Source organism: Mustela lutreola, chromosome 4, assembly GCF_030435805.1.
Source record: "Mustela lutreola isolate mMusLut2 chromosome 4, mMusLut2.pri, whole genome shotgun sequence".
In the NCBI taxonomy this organism is placed as follows: domain Eukaryota; kingdom Metazoa; phylum Chordata; class Mammalia; order Carnivora; family Mustelidae; genus Mustela; species Mustela lutreola.
This window is the reverse complement of record NC_081293.1, coordinates 191,227,599-191,248,049: the sequence shown is the minus strand read 5'-3', so window position 1 is coordinate 191,248,049 and position 20,451 is coordinate 191,227,599. Positions and strand designations below refer to the sequence as shown.

The 20,451-nt window shown below is 46.1% G+C and overlaps 2 protein-coding genes across 6 annotated transcripts; both read right to left on the bottom strand.

Moving 5' to 3' along the window:
* Positions 1–349: 349 nt before the first annotated feature.
* CASP2 (caspase 2) lies at positions 350–16,494 on the bottom strand. Of its 2 annotated transcripts, XM_059172115.1 has the most exons (11): positions 16,314–16,491; positions 13,133–13,283; positions 12,663–12,830; positions 12,406–12,487; positions 11,721–11,815; positions 11,282–11,458; positions 6,332–6,460; positions 6,091–6,181; positions 2,969–3,118; positions 2,683–2,792; positions 350–2,551 (listed from the first exon to the last, which is right to left on the bottom strand). In XM_059172115.1, the coding sequence occupies exons 1-11, from the start codon at positions 16,385–16,387 to the stop codon at positions 2,420–2,422; spliced, it is 1,359 nt and encodes a 452-aa protein (XP_059028098.1). In that variant the 5' UTR covers positions 16,388–16,491; the 3' UTR covers positions 350–2,419. The 2 variants fall into 2 exon arrangements, with proteins under 2 accessions (XP_059028098.1, XP_059028099.1); XM_059172116.1 differs by lacking the exons at positions 350–2,551; positions 2,683–2,792; positions 2,969–3,118 and adding an exon at positions 5,941–6,005 and having other exon boundaries at positions 16,314–16,494.
* A 274-nt stretch (positions 16,495–16,768) lies between these two features.
* On the bottom strand, positions 16,769–19,817 carry TMEM139 (transmembrane protein 139). Of its 4 annotated transcripts, XM_059172112.1 has the most exons (4): positions 19,691–19,708; positions 19,259–19,302; positions 18,518–18,767; positions 16,769–18,288 (listed from the first exon to the last, which is right to left on the bottom strand). In XM_059172112.1, the coding sequence occupies exons 3-4, from the start codon at positions 18,748–18,750 to the stop codon at positions 17,907–17,909; spliced, it is 615 nt and encodes a 204-aa protein (XP_059028095.1). In that variant the 5' UTR covers positions 18,751–18,767; positions 19,259–19,302; positions 19,691–19,708; the 3' UTR covers positions 16,769–17,906. The 4 variants fall into 4 exon arrangements, with proteins under 4 accessions (XP_059028095.1, XP_059028096.1, XP_059028094.1 ...); XM_059172113.1 differs by lacking the exons at positions 19,259–19,302; positions 19,691–19,708 and adding an exon at positions 19,715–19,817; XM_059172111.1 differs by lacking the exon at positions 19,259–19,302 and having other exon boundaries at positions 19,691–19,763.
* Between the last annotated feature and the right edge of the window lie 634 nt (positions 19,818–20,451).

The following is a 20,451-nucleotide window of genomic DNA, read 5'->3' as shown; positions in this document are numbered from 1 at the left end:
AGAGATCCTATAATCCTCACCATTTTGTAATTCCAGCCCAATCTCCTTCTCCAGCCTCTATCCCATAATCTACATAATCCAGAACCAACACTGCTTGCTAATAACTCTCAGGTCTCTTCTGACCCTGAGAAATCCCAGTGTCAGCTATATTCTGGGCAGTTGCCTATGGCCACGACAGCGGAGATGGGCCCCCACCTGTATATGTCACAAAGATCGTGGCAGCAAAGGAAGAAGGGTGTTCAGCTCGGTTTGCCTTGGGAGGTGGTGAGGAGTGCTGTAAAGGGCCAAGAAAATGAGAATATATGAACTTCAGAAGATTATCTGTGGAAAAAGAGATGTCAGGCACACATCAGCAATAAATACGAGCATTTATTTGGCACCTGGAGGCAATATAAAATCCTGGCAGTGGGAAATGGAAAGGTTCTATCACCTAAATACTTCCATATGATACTGATCCAAGAGCAGGACTCAGCAGAAGTGTCCAACACCCCCCCCCCCCCGCCCCCGCCTCACCCAACAAGTATTTACTGAGCACCTGAAGTACTACAGGCTGAGCACTGTGCCAGCAATCATGGGAGATGCGGAAGATGGCGTCTGACACATGACAGCTGTCTTCCCGAGCTAGGACTATCAGTGGATAAAACAAAACACCTGGAAAAACCTAGAGTGTAAATACTAAACTGTGTATATTGTTCAAGGGAAATTTTGTCCAGAAGTAGGGTTCTAGTCAGGGTTGCTTTCTTCCTTTACCCAAAAGCATTTATTGAAGACCTACCACGTGCCAGGTGCTGGGTATATACTGGTGAACAAAAGAAACAGAGACAAGATTTCTATCCTCAGGGAGCTTACAGCCTAGTAGGGGTAACAGAAATGACCAAGTGAAGCAAGCAAAAACGTAATTATAAATTGCGCTAAGTGCAATGAAGGAATTCAACAGGATGTAGTAATAAAGAAACATGGAAGATTATTTAGACAGAATGACCCAAGAAGGCCTCCACAAGAAGGTGGCATGTAAGCCAACACTTGTGAGGAACGGAGCTCAGCAGACCCCAGGAAAGTGTGTGATGGTCCAGGGCGGGAAGGACCTCATAATGTTTGAGAAACTGAGGATGGCACGGGACAGTCACTTCGAAGGAAACCAGCCTTTGAGGAGGTTCAAGGGGAAGGCAGGAGCCATACAGGCCGAGGTTAGGAGTTTGGACATTGCTTCAGGTATGACAGAAATCTTAGCAGGGGAGTGAGATGATCAGATTTATATTTAAAAACCCCAAACCAAAATCTGTCATGTAGAGATCTGATTGGAGGGACAAGAGATGTCCCTGAAGAACAGGGAAAGCAGGACACGTGGCACAGATAAAGAAGGTTTCTAGGGGACACAGCATGTACAGCCAACAGCCTAAAATGGAGGCCTGGGAGAAGGGAAAACGGGCCATATAAAATCAAAGGGGATTTAATACTGAAACAGAAAGCAGGAACAAGCTACCACATTCTATCTGTGAGCAGCCAAATGATCCACTTAGAGCAGTATGTTAGACAGATTTGGCGGCAGCAGTAAACAGGATGAGGAAAAGGTGAAAGGGGAGAAACAGGAAGTAGGGAGATAACAACTAGGATGCTTTATAAAAAAATGGACATTTCAGAGGAAGCAAAAGATAAGGTGACAGGTTCGAGTATGAGGAAGCACACCACCCTTATCTGCCTCTGCTAACACTCGCTGCTGAGGTTCATCTCAGTAACCAAGCTCAGAAAGAGAATCTCTGATTAAGAAAAACTCTGGAACTTCCCTGAGCAAAGATCAAGGAGTTCCAGGTACCAGGGATCCTCAGTAGGATTCCTTGAGCCCAAAGAAGCCAACTGTGGAGCGGAGAACGCCGGCCTTCCACTGGCTGGCCTTGCGGTCCCGACCACACACGCGGAAGCAACGTGCCGCCAGTCCTGTCTGCCCTTTTGAGGCAAAATGAAAAATGCCTACTTGGAATCAGAACACTTTCCAAACTCTCAGTCTGGGATAAATGCGGTGGAAATATGAAAGAAAAACGAAAGACAGGGGATGGTCTCCGAAACGTCTTAGCTAATGTAATAAAAGCAATCACCAAAGTGCTGTCTACCAAAGACCTGGGGCGGGAAGTGAACACAAACCATGGGGAAACCCACATGTCCTCTCCCCATAAAGACACTGTGCTCTTAATATCATCCGCCAGGCTCCTCTACTGCAGCTGCCCGTCTGGCCAGAGTCCGCTCTACAGGGAGGGAGCTGCCACAGGAGGGGCTGGCCCGTGGCCCTGCGCACGCAGGCGGAGAGGGCAGGGGTGCTCCGCGAGCCCCGCAGATTCCCAGTCCCTGAGGGGGAAGAGACACCGCACACCAGAAGAGGACATGTCCCATCAGGCCTCCACGCAGCAGGGCGGTGGGCACGGCGTCACGTGGGAGGGTGGCCCGGGAACAGGTAGAGGGGGCGGCACAGGGTGCTACAGTACTCGGACATCTCCTTGCAGCGGTGGAACTCCGTGCCAGGGGCGTAGCCCTCACGCTCCTTGATGAGCGCGTTCACCTGCGGAGACAGAAACCCACCGTCGCCCCGTCTGAGCCTGTCGGCAGCAGGGGCAGGCTAGAGACGATGACAGACAGGGCGAGGCAGGAGGGCAGAACCTGATCAGACAGAGCCGGATGGAGATGACTGACCTTCACGAGCATGTCGGCCACATGCATGTCACAAGCCCGCTCGGAGAACACCTGGGTGAGGGCCTCGATATACCAGGAGCCCCGTTTGGTGTTGCGCATGGCGGCAGTCCCTGCAACAAGGAGGGTGCCACCCACAGCGTGAAGGTCCCAGGACAGCTTACACGGCTGGATGTCCCGAACTGGACTTCCCTGGCATCCTGGACCCTCCCCACTCAGAGAGCCTGGGGGCAAATGTGCCCGACTCTGGGAGCACAGCACGGGACTTCCCTCTGGGCGCTCCGAATACCTCTGAGGCAGGCATAGCCACAGATCATGTCTGAGCGCGTGGGCAGTCGGGCCTTCAGCATCTCCTCTTTGCTGGCGTCGCTCTCCTCGCACTCAGAGGATCCCGTGTGATTCTTTCCGTCTCGCTGGTCCACCCCACGGTCTGTTTCATCTGTAGCAAAGGCAGACAGAATGGACAAAGACGTTACTTCCTCCCGTGGCTCCTGAGCCTGCCACAGGCAAGCCAGAGTTCCCTGTCACCTTGACTGGGAAGAGCCATTTCCAGCTGCTGCCTCCAATCTCCGGCTGATGAATTAAAAAAAAAATCATCATTACTCCCATTCCTGCCCAGCTTCATCCACTCTGCGCAAGACGGAAATTGCCAATCAAACACTCCTTGTGATCAGAACTAAAAATCCTATGTCTATATTTGTTCAATTAGCAATACACCTGGAAGTCACAGTGCTTTTTATGACAATACATAATTAAATGCTGACAAAACAGTTTTATATATAAACAGGAAAACCAAGTTAATAAATGGATAATATTATTACTACATGCACGATGTATGAAAATCACTTCAAATCTACGTATCAATAAAAAAAAATTTTAAAAACCCCGAACGTGATCACTTTCTAAATCTTTTGGTATTTTTAGGTTACTTACTCCTTATTAATTTCATAAGTCAAATTGTGGCAGGCATCCAAGATTTAAGAGAAATTTGTAAAAGGAAAAACTTAAAAATTGGGATAATTTGATTATTTTCTTCTATATGATTGAAAAAGAACACTTACTAAATTTTAGCAATTTTCAACATACCTGGACTACATGTCCAACCTCCTGACCCAGGCCTTACCTATGCCCAGACATACTCTTTTTTGGAGGTTGCTGTTTTATTTTGGAGGTCGGTAGGATACAGTCAAGAGGAAAAAGAGACAGGGAAGACACACAGCTCAACACACCAAAAATAAGAAAGCGAAGCCTTTTACAGTATTCCTACGCCAGGCAACACTTGAGAGCCCAAAAGGCAAGTGAAGCTTGAAGAATTACGGGGAATTGACCAAAATTTGCTGATCCCAGAAAAAGTTATTGAGCAACTGCCATGTGTCAGGCACTATTTTGCATTAAGGCCCAGGATCTAAAGATTCCTGCCCTTACAGACCTCACACTCTAGTTTAGGAGCCAGGCAGCTGCAGAAAGGAGAGTAATTTTAGAGACATCAGTTCTAGTAACTAATAAGTACGACAGTAGACAGGGGAGTTCAAATCTTCCAAGGTCAGCTCTTGAAGGATTTCATTTTAGAGAGAAGATTCAGATTACCCCAGGAAAGAGCAATTCTCCCTATCCAGATCTGACACTGTATATATATCTCTGAATATAGTAAGAGAAAATGATCATAAATGTCTTTAATTCATTTTATTTTGCCAGTAATACCTCCTGAAGGCAATAGGCCAATCTAAATGTGTCCCTCAAGGAAAAGGAAACTTTCTTTCTTGGCTTTGAGGTTCAATAGATCAATAAATGTTATTGCTTCTCCCAGTAACACAAATCCCATCTATTTTCTGTGTGACTGCTACAATTTTTGAGAAGATTAATTTTCATCCCTTTGTTCAATATTTATTAAGTGCTACCATGTATCAGACAGTGCCCTGGGTCTGTGCATCCAGCCGGTGAATAAACAGTAAGTTCCTGCCCTCACAAACTCTTTCCTCACTATATCCCTCCATGTCCTTTCAGTCTTGGTGTGCTTGTCATCTTGTATCCCTGTCTCCTCTGAAAGGCCCTATTGACTACTCCACACCTATGCAGATTTTATCCTTCTGGGTCCAAATTAAGCCATACCACATTAAAATACTTATGAAAGGTCTTCAAACTAAGCCGGCTTAAAACAATCTATTCCTTACTGCTTATTCCTTCATATGCATGGCCTGTATGTAACTAATTCTCCCCTTGCTTGAGGCCTCCGAATCATTCTCAAGCTACTTCGTGTATACTTGCATTATCTTTTTCGTAACTGGAAGGCTCTTTCAAGAGACACATTTTCTTTCTCTTTTTTCCTTTTTTTTAGATAGTAGCAGTCTCCTGAGAGACCACACATTTTCTTCTGCTTTTCTGATAGTAACTTAGTCATGTTGTACGACCATAATAAATTATATTCTTTGGTGATATCAGAAAGATAATGTTAACCATTTATATTTGTTGACTACACGAGAGATAAGAATCATTTGAATGTTAGGACAAAGTGCTCTTTAAACCAAACTATAAGACCCTTGAGGGCACGGACCATGCCGTAACAGTCACAGCTCGGCCTCTTCTATGGATTGACTATGAGCCAGATGCAAAATAAGCCCTTCATACATATTATTCCATTCAGTTATCTCAGCAACATTATGAAGTAGGTCTGATTACTAGCTACAGTTTATATGGAGAAAATTAAGGTGGAGGGCCATCAAAGAACTTCTCTAACTTGATATAGCTAAAAATGGTCAGAGCTTTTAAATATTACGGTTTCCCGCTAGGAGAAGAAGTATGCCGGCATGTCTTCGGCGCACAGCCTCGGTGCCCCGGCTCTTCGCGGTTAGGAGACTGCACGCGAGAAAGAAGAGGGATGGAAGCAGCTCAAGGCTGAGTGAGAGCCACGGCCCGGCCTGGGGCCTCTGTACTCCCGGGCTGCGCACTACAGGGATGAAGCAGAGAAGCGGCCACGACGGAGCGTGGATGAGGAGAGAAGGAGGAAGAGGCCGGAGAACAGAGGACGGGTACGAAGGGAGAGAGAGAACGCAGAGACAGACAGAAGCTCCTCAACTGCAGTGGGGAACAAAACCGAGCACAGCAGAGTTAACAGCACAGGAGAAGTGAGAGTTCTCCGGGAAGAAGGCAAAGGCACGGATAAAGAGAGTCCTGAGGAGAGGAGATGGTGGTGCACAGAGAGCTGACCAACCTGAGAGCCATGGGCTGCCCAAGGCCCAGCACACCCCATGCATTGGGAGACACTTACAGAGCAAGAGAGGCGGTGGCAGCAGTGAACAGAAGGAGGTGCCCAAGGGATCCAATAGCACCTGAGAGGAGCAAACAGGAGAGTGAGAGCTGGTGGGAGGCTGCCCAGGAGCCACCACCCAGGTGCTGACCTGCCAGGGCACTCACCTCCACGGCAGGCCTGGATGAAGAACATTTTCGGTTTGTTCTGTAGGTTTGGGCAGCTGGCGTTGTCAAAGAGCCGAAAAACCTCTTGAAGCTGCCAGAAAGACAGAAAAGAGAAGAGAGGTTAAGTAAACTGCAGGCCTTTCTGAGTCCTCCAGGTACTAAGGCCACCGTTATGAGAGGCAGGTGGGCAGGAGGGGAAGGCATCGAGCATGAACAGCTGTCGCCACAGGATGACACACACCTGAAGCAGTTTGCCATCCACACCGTAGATGCCTCCCTCCACACCGTGAGAGAGAAGCGCCACAATGCAGGAGTCGGTGACACGGTGGGCAGGTAACTGGGCAAAGTTCTGAAGTTTCTCTTGCATTTCCTGGAGGAAAAACACATTTTAGTGTTGTTCACTGCAGTCAGCACCAACAGAATCCTTCTTTGGATTCTAACCCTAAGCTGTTTATTACTGTGGTCAATGAAAAGAAAAGTCAGACACCCTAGGAAAGGCTAAAAAAAGGCTGTGGACTCATCAGAAAGATGCATGACTTCAGATACAGAATTCTGAATATTATCTCACAAAATCCAGACTCACTGAGATATGTCAAGAGTTCTTGGACTAAACCAAGACACTTATAAAGCTAATTAAGTGCTAGATAACTCTCTCCACTCCCCAATCATCAATCTGATCCCTTTCTTAGAGCAAAGGCTCTCTCTATAAACATAAATGGCACAAGGCGGACCACCAGGTGAGCTATGAATGAGTAAAACACCTATCCAGCCATAAGGAAATAAATTGTTCTGACAAAGGGCTAATGGAATCATGATAATAGAGAATGGCAGTACTTCCACGCAGTTTTCGGCCCGAGATTTTATGTTCCCCGGGGACGTGACAGTGTCTGGGTAAAATGCTCCATGCACGGAAGAGCACACCGTCTGGAGAATTCTGCACAGGACCATGGCCACATACATGGGCTACAGGAGCAGAAAGACTTGGGTTTGAGCCCTGGGTTCACAAACTGAAACGAGTTCAGTTTTTTGGCCCCTCAAATCTCTAATACTCATTTTGTAAGAAGATAATTAAGAGTAAATGTTCTCCAATTTCATAAAGACTAAATGAAATACTATGTAGAAAGGATTTATAACAATGTCTGGCACATACTGCATTATTCTGCCATTCCGCCATTCTTATAACGTACATATCTAACACGGAGTAGCAATGTTATCTTTTCAGAGAACCTACTACTGGTCCATCTTTAGTCCAAACTAAGACTCTTGTTTACGGTGTACCAGGTTGCCATACACGAGTATCACTCTGCCTTAAGCAACTGGCCTATCCAACGGAAAGTTGCACCAAATAGTAAATAACCCAATACAAACTGTTAAACCTATGCCTCCTCTACAACTCAAGAAGTCTGAGTGGTCTCTCCTATTTGAGACCCGAAGAGAGAAAACAAGTTCATTTTACTATGAATTTTAGTGAACTATAATGAGTACAATGATAGCAAACTAGGGAGGATAGTTGCAGCATCACCTTACTTAATAGTTACCAGGCACAGCTCCCCATAAAAAGCACACTCTATAATACATCGCAGTAGTTCTGGAAACTTGCAAGAAATGCAAAATTTTGGGTCGCAGCAAACTGTTTTAATACGCCCTCCAGGTGACTTTGACATGCTGAAGTCTGAGAACTACTGGTCTGTGTGGAATACTTCTGTTTGCAGGTTAACAGAGACAATTGTATAGAAGACTTGGAAGTCTGTAACTAAACTGGAAATGAAGAAGAAATTGGCTTGATTGAAAAGTATGTACATTTTCTGGGTCAAGAGAAGCCAATCATAATATTGGAAATCTTAAGATAATAAAAAGATGTCCAAACTCATTTATTTCAGGAATATATAATCTCAAGAGACTGCAGAAGCATGAATGTTCTGGAGTTGACCATAATAGAATTCTCATTTGTAAAGATTTCATTTATTTATTTGGAATCTTAACACAGAGTAGTTGATGCTAATTTTGCTGGAAGGCAGCAATAAAAACGTATGTTTGGCACCTACTCATGAGCATTTTGAACTTCAGTGAGACTCTTAGATCAGTAAACAGAGGACAACAAAGCCCAAGAAAGAACACACATCCTCAGTAATCGAATTTAACAGTACTCAACTGGTAACCGGGCGTTATTTATTTGGGGGGAAGTTTTCCAAAAGTAGCACAGCTTAAAACAGAATCTCTAGATTTATTTCTGATAAAATTATAGCACTTCTAAAAATAGCAAGGTTCTTCACTCTTGCCTGTGTTTTTGACTGGAGGTTGGGGGGACACAAGGGAATAAACTATAAACCCTCTGAGATGATATGCAAAATTTTATGGCTAGCTGCATTCTCCAGGGATGGCCCCTAGTGTACCCTTACAGTTTCAAGGCAGTCTGTAACCCATATGCAAGTTAAAAATCGATACCACATGGTAAAAGGAAATTTGCCACTTTAAAATGTATCTCATTTCCTAGCACAGGATAAACTGTAATTCTAGAACTAGAAACCTCAGGAGGGAGGCATGGTGACAGAAGACTTTGATGACAAAGAGAAAAACTGAAAACCCACACAAGCGGTGAGAATACTAGTGCACTGTCCAGCACTGTCAAGTGAAGAGGGTTAGCTAAGACTATACTTAAATGCAATTATTTCTGAAGCCAAAAGGTATAATGGGGGGCGGAGGATCTTAATTTTTTTGGTTCTCTTTGGCTCATCAAATAATCAGATGATAAAAGAGTTGAATCTCTCTCTCTCTCTCTTTTTTTTTTAAGAGTTGAGTCTCTTGAGAAGTCGTATTATGAAGAAAGTACTCTGTGCAGATGCCCAAAGAACCAAATTATCATACCCATTGTAACTACTTGGTTGTAATTGTATCTCAGCATTTGACTGGCCACTGTTGGAAACCGACTTTGCAATGTCCTCCTCACATTTCTGAATCTCCAAAGCTGAGGACGAGGCTGCAAAGGGAGGGTTATATCCCAAGATTCAGTCCTATGCTTTCTGCTTGTTACTCTACTCTCCTCAAAGATCTCATACTCTCATCACTTAAAGTATTTCTTCTACACACGTAATGCCCAAACTACATTTTTGGTACTGACATCTCTTGAGAACCCTCAATTCCTTACTTAATTTTTCTGTCTTCTTCCATATGCAATCATTTAACTACCAAGCTCTTATAGTACAATCATGCCATTGTGCTATTTTCCATACATATTATTTCCCTCTTGTTCCATTGTTTTATCCAGGCTCCCAACATCTTGTATTGGCATTATATCAACTCCACACTGGATTCCCAGCCACTGGTCTCTACTTCTTTCTTTTCAATGGTGCCTTGAATCATCACTGTGAATGTATCACCTTTCTGTTAAAAGAATTACTAATGTTTTTCTCTTACTTTCTTTTTTTTCAAAAATATTTTATTTACTTGACAGAGAAAGACAGCTAGAGAGAGAACACAAGTAGAGGGAGAGGAAGAGTGAGAAGCAAGGCTCCCCGCAGAGCAGGGAGCCCGATGCAGGGCTTGATCCCAGGATCCTGGGATCATGACCTGAGCCAAAGGCAGACGCGTAACGACTGAGCCACCCAGGTGCCCCTACTGTTTTTCTAAAACATGGAAGTTCAAGGTCATGGCATTCAGATCCTTATCTTATTCTTGGCACTCCTTTGTCCTAGACATTTGGTTTACCCATTAGGTCCCTAACATCACACACACATTTCCTATCCGTAGGCCATTCTCTCTGCCTAGGACCCATTCATCACTCCTCTGTGCTTGAGTAGCTTCTTTCAAGTTCTGCTCAAGTCTCACACCCTCCATTTATCCTTCTGACCACATCTACCCAGGTGGATTGTTTCATTCTCTTAACTGCTGTAGAATGCACTGTCTACTCTTGCTTGGTCCTTCAGAATATAAGGGTAAGTACTTCTGCTTTTGCTGATGTCAAGACTCCCTCATCTAACTGAGGTCCTATGAATTTAAGATTCACATTTAAAAACATTTTTAGTATAGCAAGCAGAGTCCCCCCACCAGTATAAAGTACTCAAAATTAATTAATTTTTAAAGTAACCTCTATGTCCAACATGGGGCTTGAACTCACAACCCAAGATCAAGAGTCATATGCTCTTACACAATCATTCCCATGAAAGATAGCTAAGATACAGAATTAAAAACCACAGACAACGCTGAAGACAAAACAGATTCTCTACCTCAACAAATCAAAGTGAATGTCCTAGAAACTTTGATTTTACCACTGACACTCCCAAAGGCAAGTTTAGGAAAGTGCTATTATTCTGGAATCAAAATAAAGAATTAGGGGTGGGGATGGATGGGTGAGACAGGTGATGGGGATTTGGGAGTAATGTACGGAAGCGTTGAATTACTGTACTATATACATGAAACTGTTTTAACACTGTATGTTAACTAACTGGAATTAAAATTAAAACTTTAAAAAAGAGGAAAGGATAGAAATGGAAAAAAGATGAATAATTAGTATCTATTTACTAATAAGGCTACTATCAATTTCAGAACAGAAATACCTAAAGGTAACTAAATCAGCAGTATAGCTCAGTAATTAAGGGTTAACAGGGAATAATGAAAATGCTTGTGATTTGCAGGAATCCAGTTTAGAAGTAATCTCCCCTAAGATCTGTCTTGCGGTCACACAACTGGTAAGACTAAGGAATTTCCCCATATTCATTCATTAAACCGCCATGGACAGTTCTAGCAAACTTTCATTTGCAAGAATGTCATCTGCTGAAGTAATAATAACTGATCAATAACTGGGCTTGTAAGCGACAATGTCAAACCAAGGAGTAAATGTCCTGTATTGTCCCAGCTTATAAATATCTTTCCTGACTAGTTGGGTGAATCTCAGGGTCTCCTCACATGCCGAGTGACTAGGAATTGAGTCTCTGGTATATGAGAGTAACAACCCAATCTGGGACCAGTATTACCCAGGGAGAGCACAGTGACTCTGAGAAGCTAACACTGAAGCAGCTCGCTGGCCCTAATTCTTTTTTTTTTTTAAACTAGGTTGCAAGGTAGGACAGGAGAGAACGAGTAAAAAGGGAGGGAGAAGAAAGTAACCAAGTAAGACCTATCCAGCAGGCAGAGGGGCAGAGGATGTGTCTGGCCCCAGTGTTGCTCAGCTCTCTACTGTACACATTACATGTACCTGCGCAGTCTGGTCAAGTAGGACATGGACTTTGTAGCCTAAGAGCTTGAAGAGGGTGACCAGAGTGCTGTGGTCCACATCGCCTCCAGAGCGAAATTCCAGGTCTTTCTCTCCAGTGAAGTGCACATTGCTCAGCACCAGTGCCAGTCCACGAGGCTGAGACTGTAACCTATAGGCCTGGGGGAAAGGGGAGCCAATTAGAGCTTCTTATGGATAGAAACCATTTCCCCAACTAAATGAGACATTTCAAGTAAACAAAGCCATCATATTCTTGTTAACCCCACCAAGTCAATATAGAGAAATGCTCAGAGAAGATAACCAATCAGTATGGACTTTCTGACTAACAAAGCAGGAAGGGGTATATGTGTAAACTAAGTTCAGGTGCCCAGGAAGGGTGTCTCATTTCCCAACTTTTCTTCTTGCATTTTGTAGGACTCACCAGCTGGTAGTGTGTTTGATAAAACTCGGGAGTGCAAGGCTTCACCTGAAGGCAGGGAGGACCATCTCCGTGGTCTAGGGAGTGCTCCACAGTATCTGTGGCACAGAGAGCCGAAAAACTGGTGTACCATCTGTGTGTCAATCCCGGGACTTCATTCTAACCTAAGGCTCCCTGCTGAACTGGGGTTTGACAAATTACTGGTCTTGCTCATTCCCCTACGTTAGAAGCTCCATGAGGCCAAGACCCCGTCTGCTTTTGCTCATCACTGGGTCCTCTGCATTGAGCCCAATCACAGTAGGTGCTTAACCCACTGAATGACTGCATGGGCTATCTGATAAAAGCCTTGTTCTAATCACTAGGATACTCAGTCAGCAGGCTAATGGCCCATAATGCGACAGCTCATCCTAAAGGAGCAGCTTCAAGGAGCCAGGCCAGTCATGGGCTGGAGTTTCCTACTTGGACCGGTTGCTCTAAGGACCAAATGCCAGAAGAAAAAAATCATCTGTGACAGAGCGGAAGCAAGGCCCAGCCAATCCCCCAACTAAACTCTGCTGCTAGTCCCTAACAAATTTGCAAAGAAGACTGTTCCCAGTATGAATGAAAACAGGTATCATGCTAGGGCAAAGTCAGATATCAGTCAAGAAAAAAGTCAATCTGTGGGATGTGTCATCTCATTGATTCTCACCTGGAGACAGGCGGAGCTGCTTGTGAGGGGGACAGGACTCACACATCGGGAAGGGGAGACTCAAGTCGTAGTCACAGCTCAACTGTAAGAAATGAGGACCCACCATGCCAGGACTTAGGGAGATGGTGCAGTTTGAACAAAACCATAACCTAGCCTACCCCACCTTGTCTCAAAAATTCCTTTCCCACCAAATTCCTTTCCCACCAACAAAATTCCTTTCCTTCTCAACACACCACCACATGTCTAGGGCTCCATACCGGCGGGCGTGCATGCTGAAGACCAGAGAGGGTTGTCAGCAAGAGATCCTCCAGGTGACCCTGCTTGGTCTCCCTCAGGGCCACACAGAAGGCATCAAAAGCGTGAGGACCCCTCTTGGGCAGCAAGTTGAGAAGTTCCACATTTTGGCTGAAACTGCCCACTTTGCCCTAAGATCAAAGAATACAACATAAAATCATATTTACATATACAGCTGTAATTCTGTTTCTTCAGATGACCTTCCTAGTAATTTCAAGAACCCTTTTACAGAAGAAATGTATGTATGGGGGCAGTCTTTCCTATTATTTTAAAATTATGTATCTTTTCTGAAAAGGCGTTAGGGTAGAAGGGCGTTTTCATTTCCTTAATAAGGTTCTATATCCTTGCCACACCAGCAGAACACTCACAGTGTTCTGCTGTCCCTACTACGACCAGTTTACTAATTTGGCATTTCTCTTTTGCTTCCCAATACCTGAATGTGCTCCCTCATTTCCAAGGTGATGATGTCCCTCTCCAGGAGGTGTTCTAACAGTTCACTCAGCAACAGCTGTTTGGCTAGCACCACTCGGTTCTTTTTCAGTGCTTCCTGATGGTCAGGATGCATGCCACACATTCCCAATATCCTGCGGATAAAAGGCAGAGGGAAAGGCCATCAAGTAGAAGATCTGACACAGAAGAGTAGAATGGAAAAGGAGTGGGTAGGAAGAACAAAAAGAAGGGGACTTATGATAACCAATATTAGGCATATTTTATTGAATCTGGTTAAAATCAAAGTAGTATTAAGCAGTAACACACTAATCATGAAGAAATAATGTATAATTTTTTATGGAGTATGTTGCACTGAGACCATCTTCTGAGGTGAGGGAAATATCTAGGGGAGGGAAATACCTACCTTGACAAAAATACACACAAAAGAAGGACTACTCCTCTGTCGGACAGACCAATTTTAACTAAGAGATTATTCCAGGCCGTTGAAAAAAAGTGGTTCCGAGAAAGGGGGGGGGGAAGAGGGTAAGGGGGAGCAGCCACCTCTGGGAGTGACAGTTCGGACAAGAAGGCTCAGGGTCCCAAAGGTGGTGGGGATATAGCAAAGGTCAGACACATTCTGTGTGAGGAACATGAGAAAATCAAGCAGGCCATGGCAAAGTTAAAGTCTGGAATAACTTTCAATGAAGTGGCCACACATTATAGTGAAGATAAAGCCAGGCAAGGGTGCGACCTGGGCTGGATGACCAGAGGTTCCACGGTGGGACTATTTCAAGAAGCAGCATTTGCCCTGCCTGTAAGAGGGCTGGTTAAGCCTGTGTTTACAGACCCTCCGGTTAAGACAAAATTTGGGTATCATACTATAATGGTGAAAAGAGAAAATAAAATTGTATGAAAGACTGAAAAAAAAAAAAAGAGAGAGATTATCCCAGAAAACCTGTCATATTATTTACCTAGGCTGCTAAAAATAATATGAGTTAAGATGATCCTGGGTAAGGAATAAAATAATTTGATACAATGGCAAAAGCTCAAGCCAATGGCTGGCTTTAATAGGAAATAAATGAGACAGGCTGACACATACACATTACTCTCCAGCCCACTTGTACCAATTATACCTGTGGTCTTTAGACTTAGTTCCTGTGACAAAATGACATGAGAAATGGTCAGAATCCTGTAATTAAGAACTGAGAAAGTAGCAAGTATGACAGAAAGTCACAGGAGATAAACATCCATGACAGACACAATGAACATAACCTGAGATCACCTGAAAGAGTTAAAGCATAAAGGTTAAGTTGTTTTGGTAATTTATAATTATTTCAAGGATTCTTTGGTTTTCTAATTGGTTTAAAAATACAATCAGCTTCTGTTTATGAATTTAAAAAATTCCATTTCCACCACACTATCATCTCTGTGCCTAGTTTATATAAATGCACAGCTCCCCAGCCTGCCTAGTTAGTTTCTGAAAACATGACCACAGTAAAGGCCTGAAGGCAGTGGGAAAGGGATGAGATAACATCTACAGTTCGTAAGTTAAAAACTACTTAAAAATGCATATGGCTTTCAAAGATGTTAAAATATGTATGTGTGGGGGGAAACGGGCATCTTAGAAATTACTTAGCTACCATGCATTTATAGGATGTACTTGGCTTGACTCCAGGTTAGAGATTTATTGAGGAGGGAAAAGACGGAGTCCTGAAACTGCTAAGAGAGATCCAACAAGGTGGCATGTGGGATCCTGAGTCAGAGAAGTTATCAAACATTCCCAAGGCTGGAAGCAGCTAACTAGGGTTAAATCTGGGATTTGGGACAATGATGTCTGAAATTCTATTTTAACTTCAGGTTTCTAGTCTATAGAAATACCCCTGTGACCCCAAACCTTCGGTAGAAACCTGCTACGATACATCTAGAGAAATTAAAAAAAAAAAAAAATTAAGAATCACCTTAAAAAACACCAAAGCAGTAACAATGACAGGATATATGAAACTCTGGTAACAATGTTATTAGGCCACCAATTGGATGCTGGTTATTTCCTCAGGATATGGATCATTGGTGAGGCAGGTCTACTCAAGTTTCTTCTCTTAATTTACCAGGAGTGTTTTCTCCTTAAAACTTTCTCCGCCCTTGGTTTCCTGGATACTATTCTCTCCAGCTCCTCTCTCTGCCTTCCTGATCCTTCATGAGATCTTTAACTGTCCCTTAAATGCTGACATTCCATTAGGAACCCCCCTCAAAGAGCCTGTCCCTATTCACTCTCATCCATACACAGGATTCACCGACTGACTCCCAGTTCTTGACTCCTTCAAGTTCTGGACTTAAAATTTCAGTCAGAAACTCATTAAGTTTAATCTGAAGTCATTATCCATTCTCCACACACCTGCTCCTCCCTGCACTCCACTTTAGGGTGGAAGTCTCAAATATGGACTTTTCCCAAAGTAACCATGATCACCCAGAACTTCAGGGCACAACTGGAAGGGGAGGAAGGAGAGGAGAAAAGGACACAAAAGGAATTCTTAAGTCTTGATTCTGTCTTTCTGCAGGTTCTGGCTCCCAAAGTCCTGAACTGGTCCTCTGGGTCTGGACCGCGAGTCATTAAAATGTTATCCAGGGTGATGCCTGCCATGAAATCAAACCAACTGGGGCCGAGGCGGAGACACACTTCGGAGTCTCGGAACCACCTTGTCCTTTCAAAGTACTCAAACCCCAAAGCCCGTGTCGACCGCATTGAAAACCGGATCGTTACACCCAAAGCAGTACGTGTCATGCTATACTCAATCCAAGTCAAATGCACATCGGGCAGAACCCCGAGGTTTGCAGGTCTCGTCTGTTTTTAAGGGGACAGAGTAAAGTTTGTCATAAAAGAATAAGGGGAAAGAAAGGATGGAGAATCTTTAAGAGAAGCCGAGATGTGGCAGAACTGGAGAGCTCCTCCTGTTCAGAGCCCCCGTGGGTTGGACAAAGCAGGCTGGGGCGGTCGGCTCACGAGGGACAAGGCCGACGGGAGGCCGCCGCTCGCGCGCCCCTCGGGGGCTCAACCCGGCCTCCCACCCTTGGCAGCAAGGGCGGACACGGCCGCTTCCAGGGATGCCAAGGGCCGGGGACGCCGGGGCCATGATCCGCACTCCCCTCCCTGGCCCCACGAAGGACCTCTGCGACCCTCCCTCACTCACCGGCGCCCTCTGTCAGCGGCCATAAGCGCCTTTCGCTGGAGGGCAGGCCGAGAGCCCGTGCTCGGCGCCGCCATTTACCGCTTTTCCCGGGCTGTGCGCAAACCGCCCACAATCCAAACAAGCCGAAAGCCCTGGCGCCTTCTGCATCCCTCCCCCGTCCGGCAGCGCACACTGCGCCTGCGCATTGCTTCTCCTAGCTCCACCCCTACGCGAGGCCTGCCTCGCCCCTCCCGCCGCCGGTGCGCGCGCAGGCACGGAGCTCTCGCGCTGGACGTGCCGTCCAATGGGATGAGAGAGCGCACTTGGCGGAAAGGGAAGGGGCGGGGGTAACGCGGAGACGCTCCGTCCTACGCGGAAATGCGATTGGTCGTTGGTTCCCGCGGAAATCACGGCTGGCTCTCCGGCGCCTCCCACCTTGCTTCACCCGCCTACTGGAAGCACGTTACCGAGATGGGTTTGGTCTGACTTTTGATTTTATTGAAGTTGAACTATTAGGGCCAGGGTAAGGAGGAGATGGAGAGCCCTAGAAGGCGTTGTTAGATGCCGCACAGTGGGCGAGTGACGAAGTGGGGAGCGCACCCCTGAGGCAGCTCCCAGGGGCGAAAACCTACATCGCAGCCACAGCCCGATTCCAGAGAATCTGATGTTCTGGTGGGATCCGAGGAAGCCGGACCGGGGGCTGGGCTTAAAACCCTGTGGTCAGAGCGCAGGGGTGAGGCTTAACGGTTAGACACCGTGCGGGTGGCTCCAGCTTCACAGGTGATTCGAGAGGGAACCTTAGATCCTCCGCCACCCCTCGCCAAGCGCCTGTTTTCTCCCTTCTCAGCCTCATCCACTCATCTCAGAGTCGGAAGCCCCTCCGCCTGGGGCAATTTATTCCACTGCTTCCCGTTAGCAAGCACTAGAGAGTGCTCTCCGGCCCCTGGGCAGAGGCTGTCTCCGCTTTGCTTATCCAGGAGGCTGGGCACGCTTGGTCACACTCGGCCCGCACTGCCTGTAGACACAACTATTCCACCATTCTGTCCCTAGGACGTCTCCCACCCCTGTCCAGCAATTGTCCAAGGTAAAGACAGAGATTTGTGGGTGACCTTGTATTTGAAAATACAATAGGATTTGGGATCAGAAGAGTCGAGTTTAAATAATTGTTATGCTGTTCACTAGCAGTGTGCCCTGTGCAAGTTCTTAAACTTCACTGTCCCTTGGAACCCTCATTTTTTCCAATAAGGGTATTGACATCTCATGGCTGGAAAGCCTAACTGAGCTGGTAGAGAGAAGCACCCAGAAAAGAAACAACAAAGTTGTCACTCAGATGTTTCTTTTCTTCCTTCTCCAGATTCTCTGGATCACTCCTCTCACCCTCCATTTAACTCTGGAAATACCGGATACGGGGTAGGTCACTGAACATTACCTGAATACTCAAATTGTGCCACACACATGCCCACTGGAAAAGGCTTATGGTAGCCTGACTCCGCTCTGTGTTCATTTCCCCACGCAGAAATACAGTTCCTGACACAAAGCAGGAACTGGAAAATGTTGGTTCAAATGCATGAATGGGTCTGGTGCAGAGATGATAATATATCGTGGGAAAGTCTTTTAGGGGGGTGTCCAGTTGTTTTCAAAGAAAACATCATCATCCGGTTGATCAAAGCTGACATCATAGGCGGGGGGTGGAGTAAGAGGCTCCAACGTGGGGTGCACCCCCAAACTCTGCAGATCAGGAGCAGTGGACATGACCCGGGGTCCCCGAAGTCGGAGGCTGACTGGAACTCTTCCAGTCACAGACCCCTCTGAGCCCACTCGCCTTCCTAGTCTGGCTCTGTCGGGGCCGTCTGGATGGCTGGGCTGTCCTTCCTCAAGTCCTGGAGGGATTACAACACTGCTGTAGGGGGGTGGTTGATCCAGCTGCTGGGGGTGGCATTGTGATTCCAGCACCACAGCTTCTTCGTAGGTTGGCACCTCAAAGGCTTCATTGTCGCTGAGGGAGAAGAAACAAGTCACTGGTGACCTCCTGAAAGGAGTCCTTTTCCCCTTTACTATCTTCTATTGGCAAAAGACCCACCCACCCCTGACCCCACCCACTCCCTCATAGATAAAATTAACAGGAAAGCAGAGCTGTAGGTCTGAGAGATTAGAGGGACACGGGGATGGGGGGGTGGGAAGAGTCCATCATGTATTCCTAGAATTCCACCCACCCCTTAACTCACCGTGCATTGCCCGAGGCCCCTGGGTTCTCCGTCTGCATTGATCGGAATCCCCATTCCAGAGAACAGGCCACGAGGCAGACAAACAAAAAGAAGCCACCCAAGGCGAGAAAGAAATAAGCAACGGGGGTGATGTCTGGCTGTATGCCCAGCAAAGTGAGCCCCAGGAGGAAGGAGGCACAGCACAGGAAGAGAAGCGGCTTCTCCAGTCTCCCCCACAACTGGCTTGGCACCATCGCCCCTCCCCAGGCTCCTGCAAAAAGACAGTATGTCTAAACCAGCAGTTGGCAGTTGACAGGAGTCTGCCGCATCAGATTCCAAAGTAACCACATTAGACACCTTTAGGTTTTAGGTTCTTCAATCTCAAATCAAATGGCCCAAATATATGATCTTCAAGGTTCCCTTCAGTTTTGTAATTCTAGGATCACACTGCTGTGTGATCTAGGATCACACATGATATCAGCATGTGTGGAGTAGCCAGGAAATAACCCCAGCAGCCTTCATGGCCCTGCCTTTCTAACTTCTTCCTTCTCTGCATTGTCTCTTCCAGCCCTATCTTTCTACACCACCCAAGACCCAGGGCCTTGCCTGGGGCCTCAGTGCTCAACAGCATTGGAATCCAGGTGATGAGGCAGGCCCTGCCTTTTCTCTGTAATTGCTCTGCGTTGGACCTCCACCCTACCCACCCTCATCTTCCCAGTTAGACACTGTTGGAGAGGGAATCTGGGGAGAAATAGCACTTACCCTGTCTGACCCCATCTTCCCATTTCTTCCACTCAGCCCATGCTCTGGTTGACGGGGAGAAAGTACACACGGATACAACAAAGGGACACAACTATGAGATTCTTAACACAAAGGCCTACGGCAATGGACACAGGCCCAGATAACCCCTGATCTCTCCATATCTGCCAGGGTATCCCATCCTCTATGGACCTTAACTCAGGAAGCTCAGATTTCAAGTTTCCTGCCTGTAGTTACCGCAAGGGGTAGGAAGCTGGTGGGGAGAAGCCTTTTCCCTCTGCAACACAGCAGCAACGCCTAGGCAGTTGTACCTCAAAACCAACCCATTAGGAATTCCCGGAACTCTGCATAGCAAGAAGCCACAGACTCTAGGTAGGGGCCAGATCCCCTGCTTTAACCCTAACCCCAATCCCATGGCCTTCCAACCCTTCTCACCGGTGTTAGGAATTCCTCCCTCACCTGTCCAGACCGACTCCGCAGAAAGTAGGTTGTAGGGGAGCGGGAGGGCGGGGGTGGAGCCCAGTGGCTCCACCCACTTTTCTGTTCCAATCCCTCAGTTCACGCGCAGGCTTCCTCCTCCCCTTTCTGGTCACAACTGACTTGTTATTGCCGAACCTTGATTTCTTTTCTTTCTTTTTTTTTTTTTAAACACCGTCCACCCTCTTTTTAATGAGAGTGCTCCTGCGTCCCCGCCCCCACCCCAATGATCTTTGTACTCAGGACCAGAGTTGTATTCAGTTTCCTCTTCTCAATGCTTACTGCATTGTATTTAGTCTTGTATTTAGTTAATATGTTTTATGCCTAGAGCAGAGGCCACGGTTTATTTAATCTCTAGATCACATAGTGCTTTGCATGATTTGCTGTGGGCATGGAATGGCTTGTCGTGCTTTAGCTGCCAAAGTACCATTTCTTTGAACTTGTTTTCTGCAGACCTGTTAGACGTTTTTGTGTTTGCTTCTTGGCCCAGTTAACTCTTGATTCTTCAAAAGCCATGCCCATACTGGTACCTAATGTGGAGGCTGTCTCCAGTGTATCCACAGCATTCCTTCCTACCCCTGTTCAAACCTCTAGCTGTTTATATAGTAACTTTCTGTTTATGTACCTTTCTTCCACTGTGAGCTTTTCAAAGTGTGTAATTGTTTCAATAAATGCTGACTCCCTGCAACTGACTTGGTAGGTGCTCACTGAACAGTAGA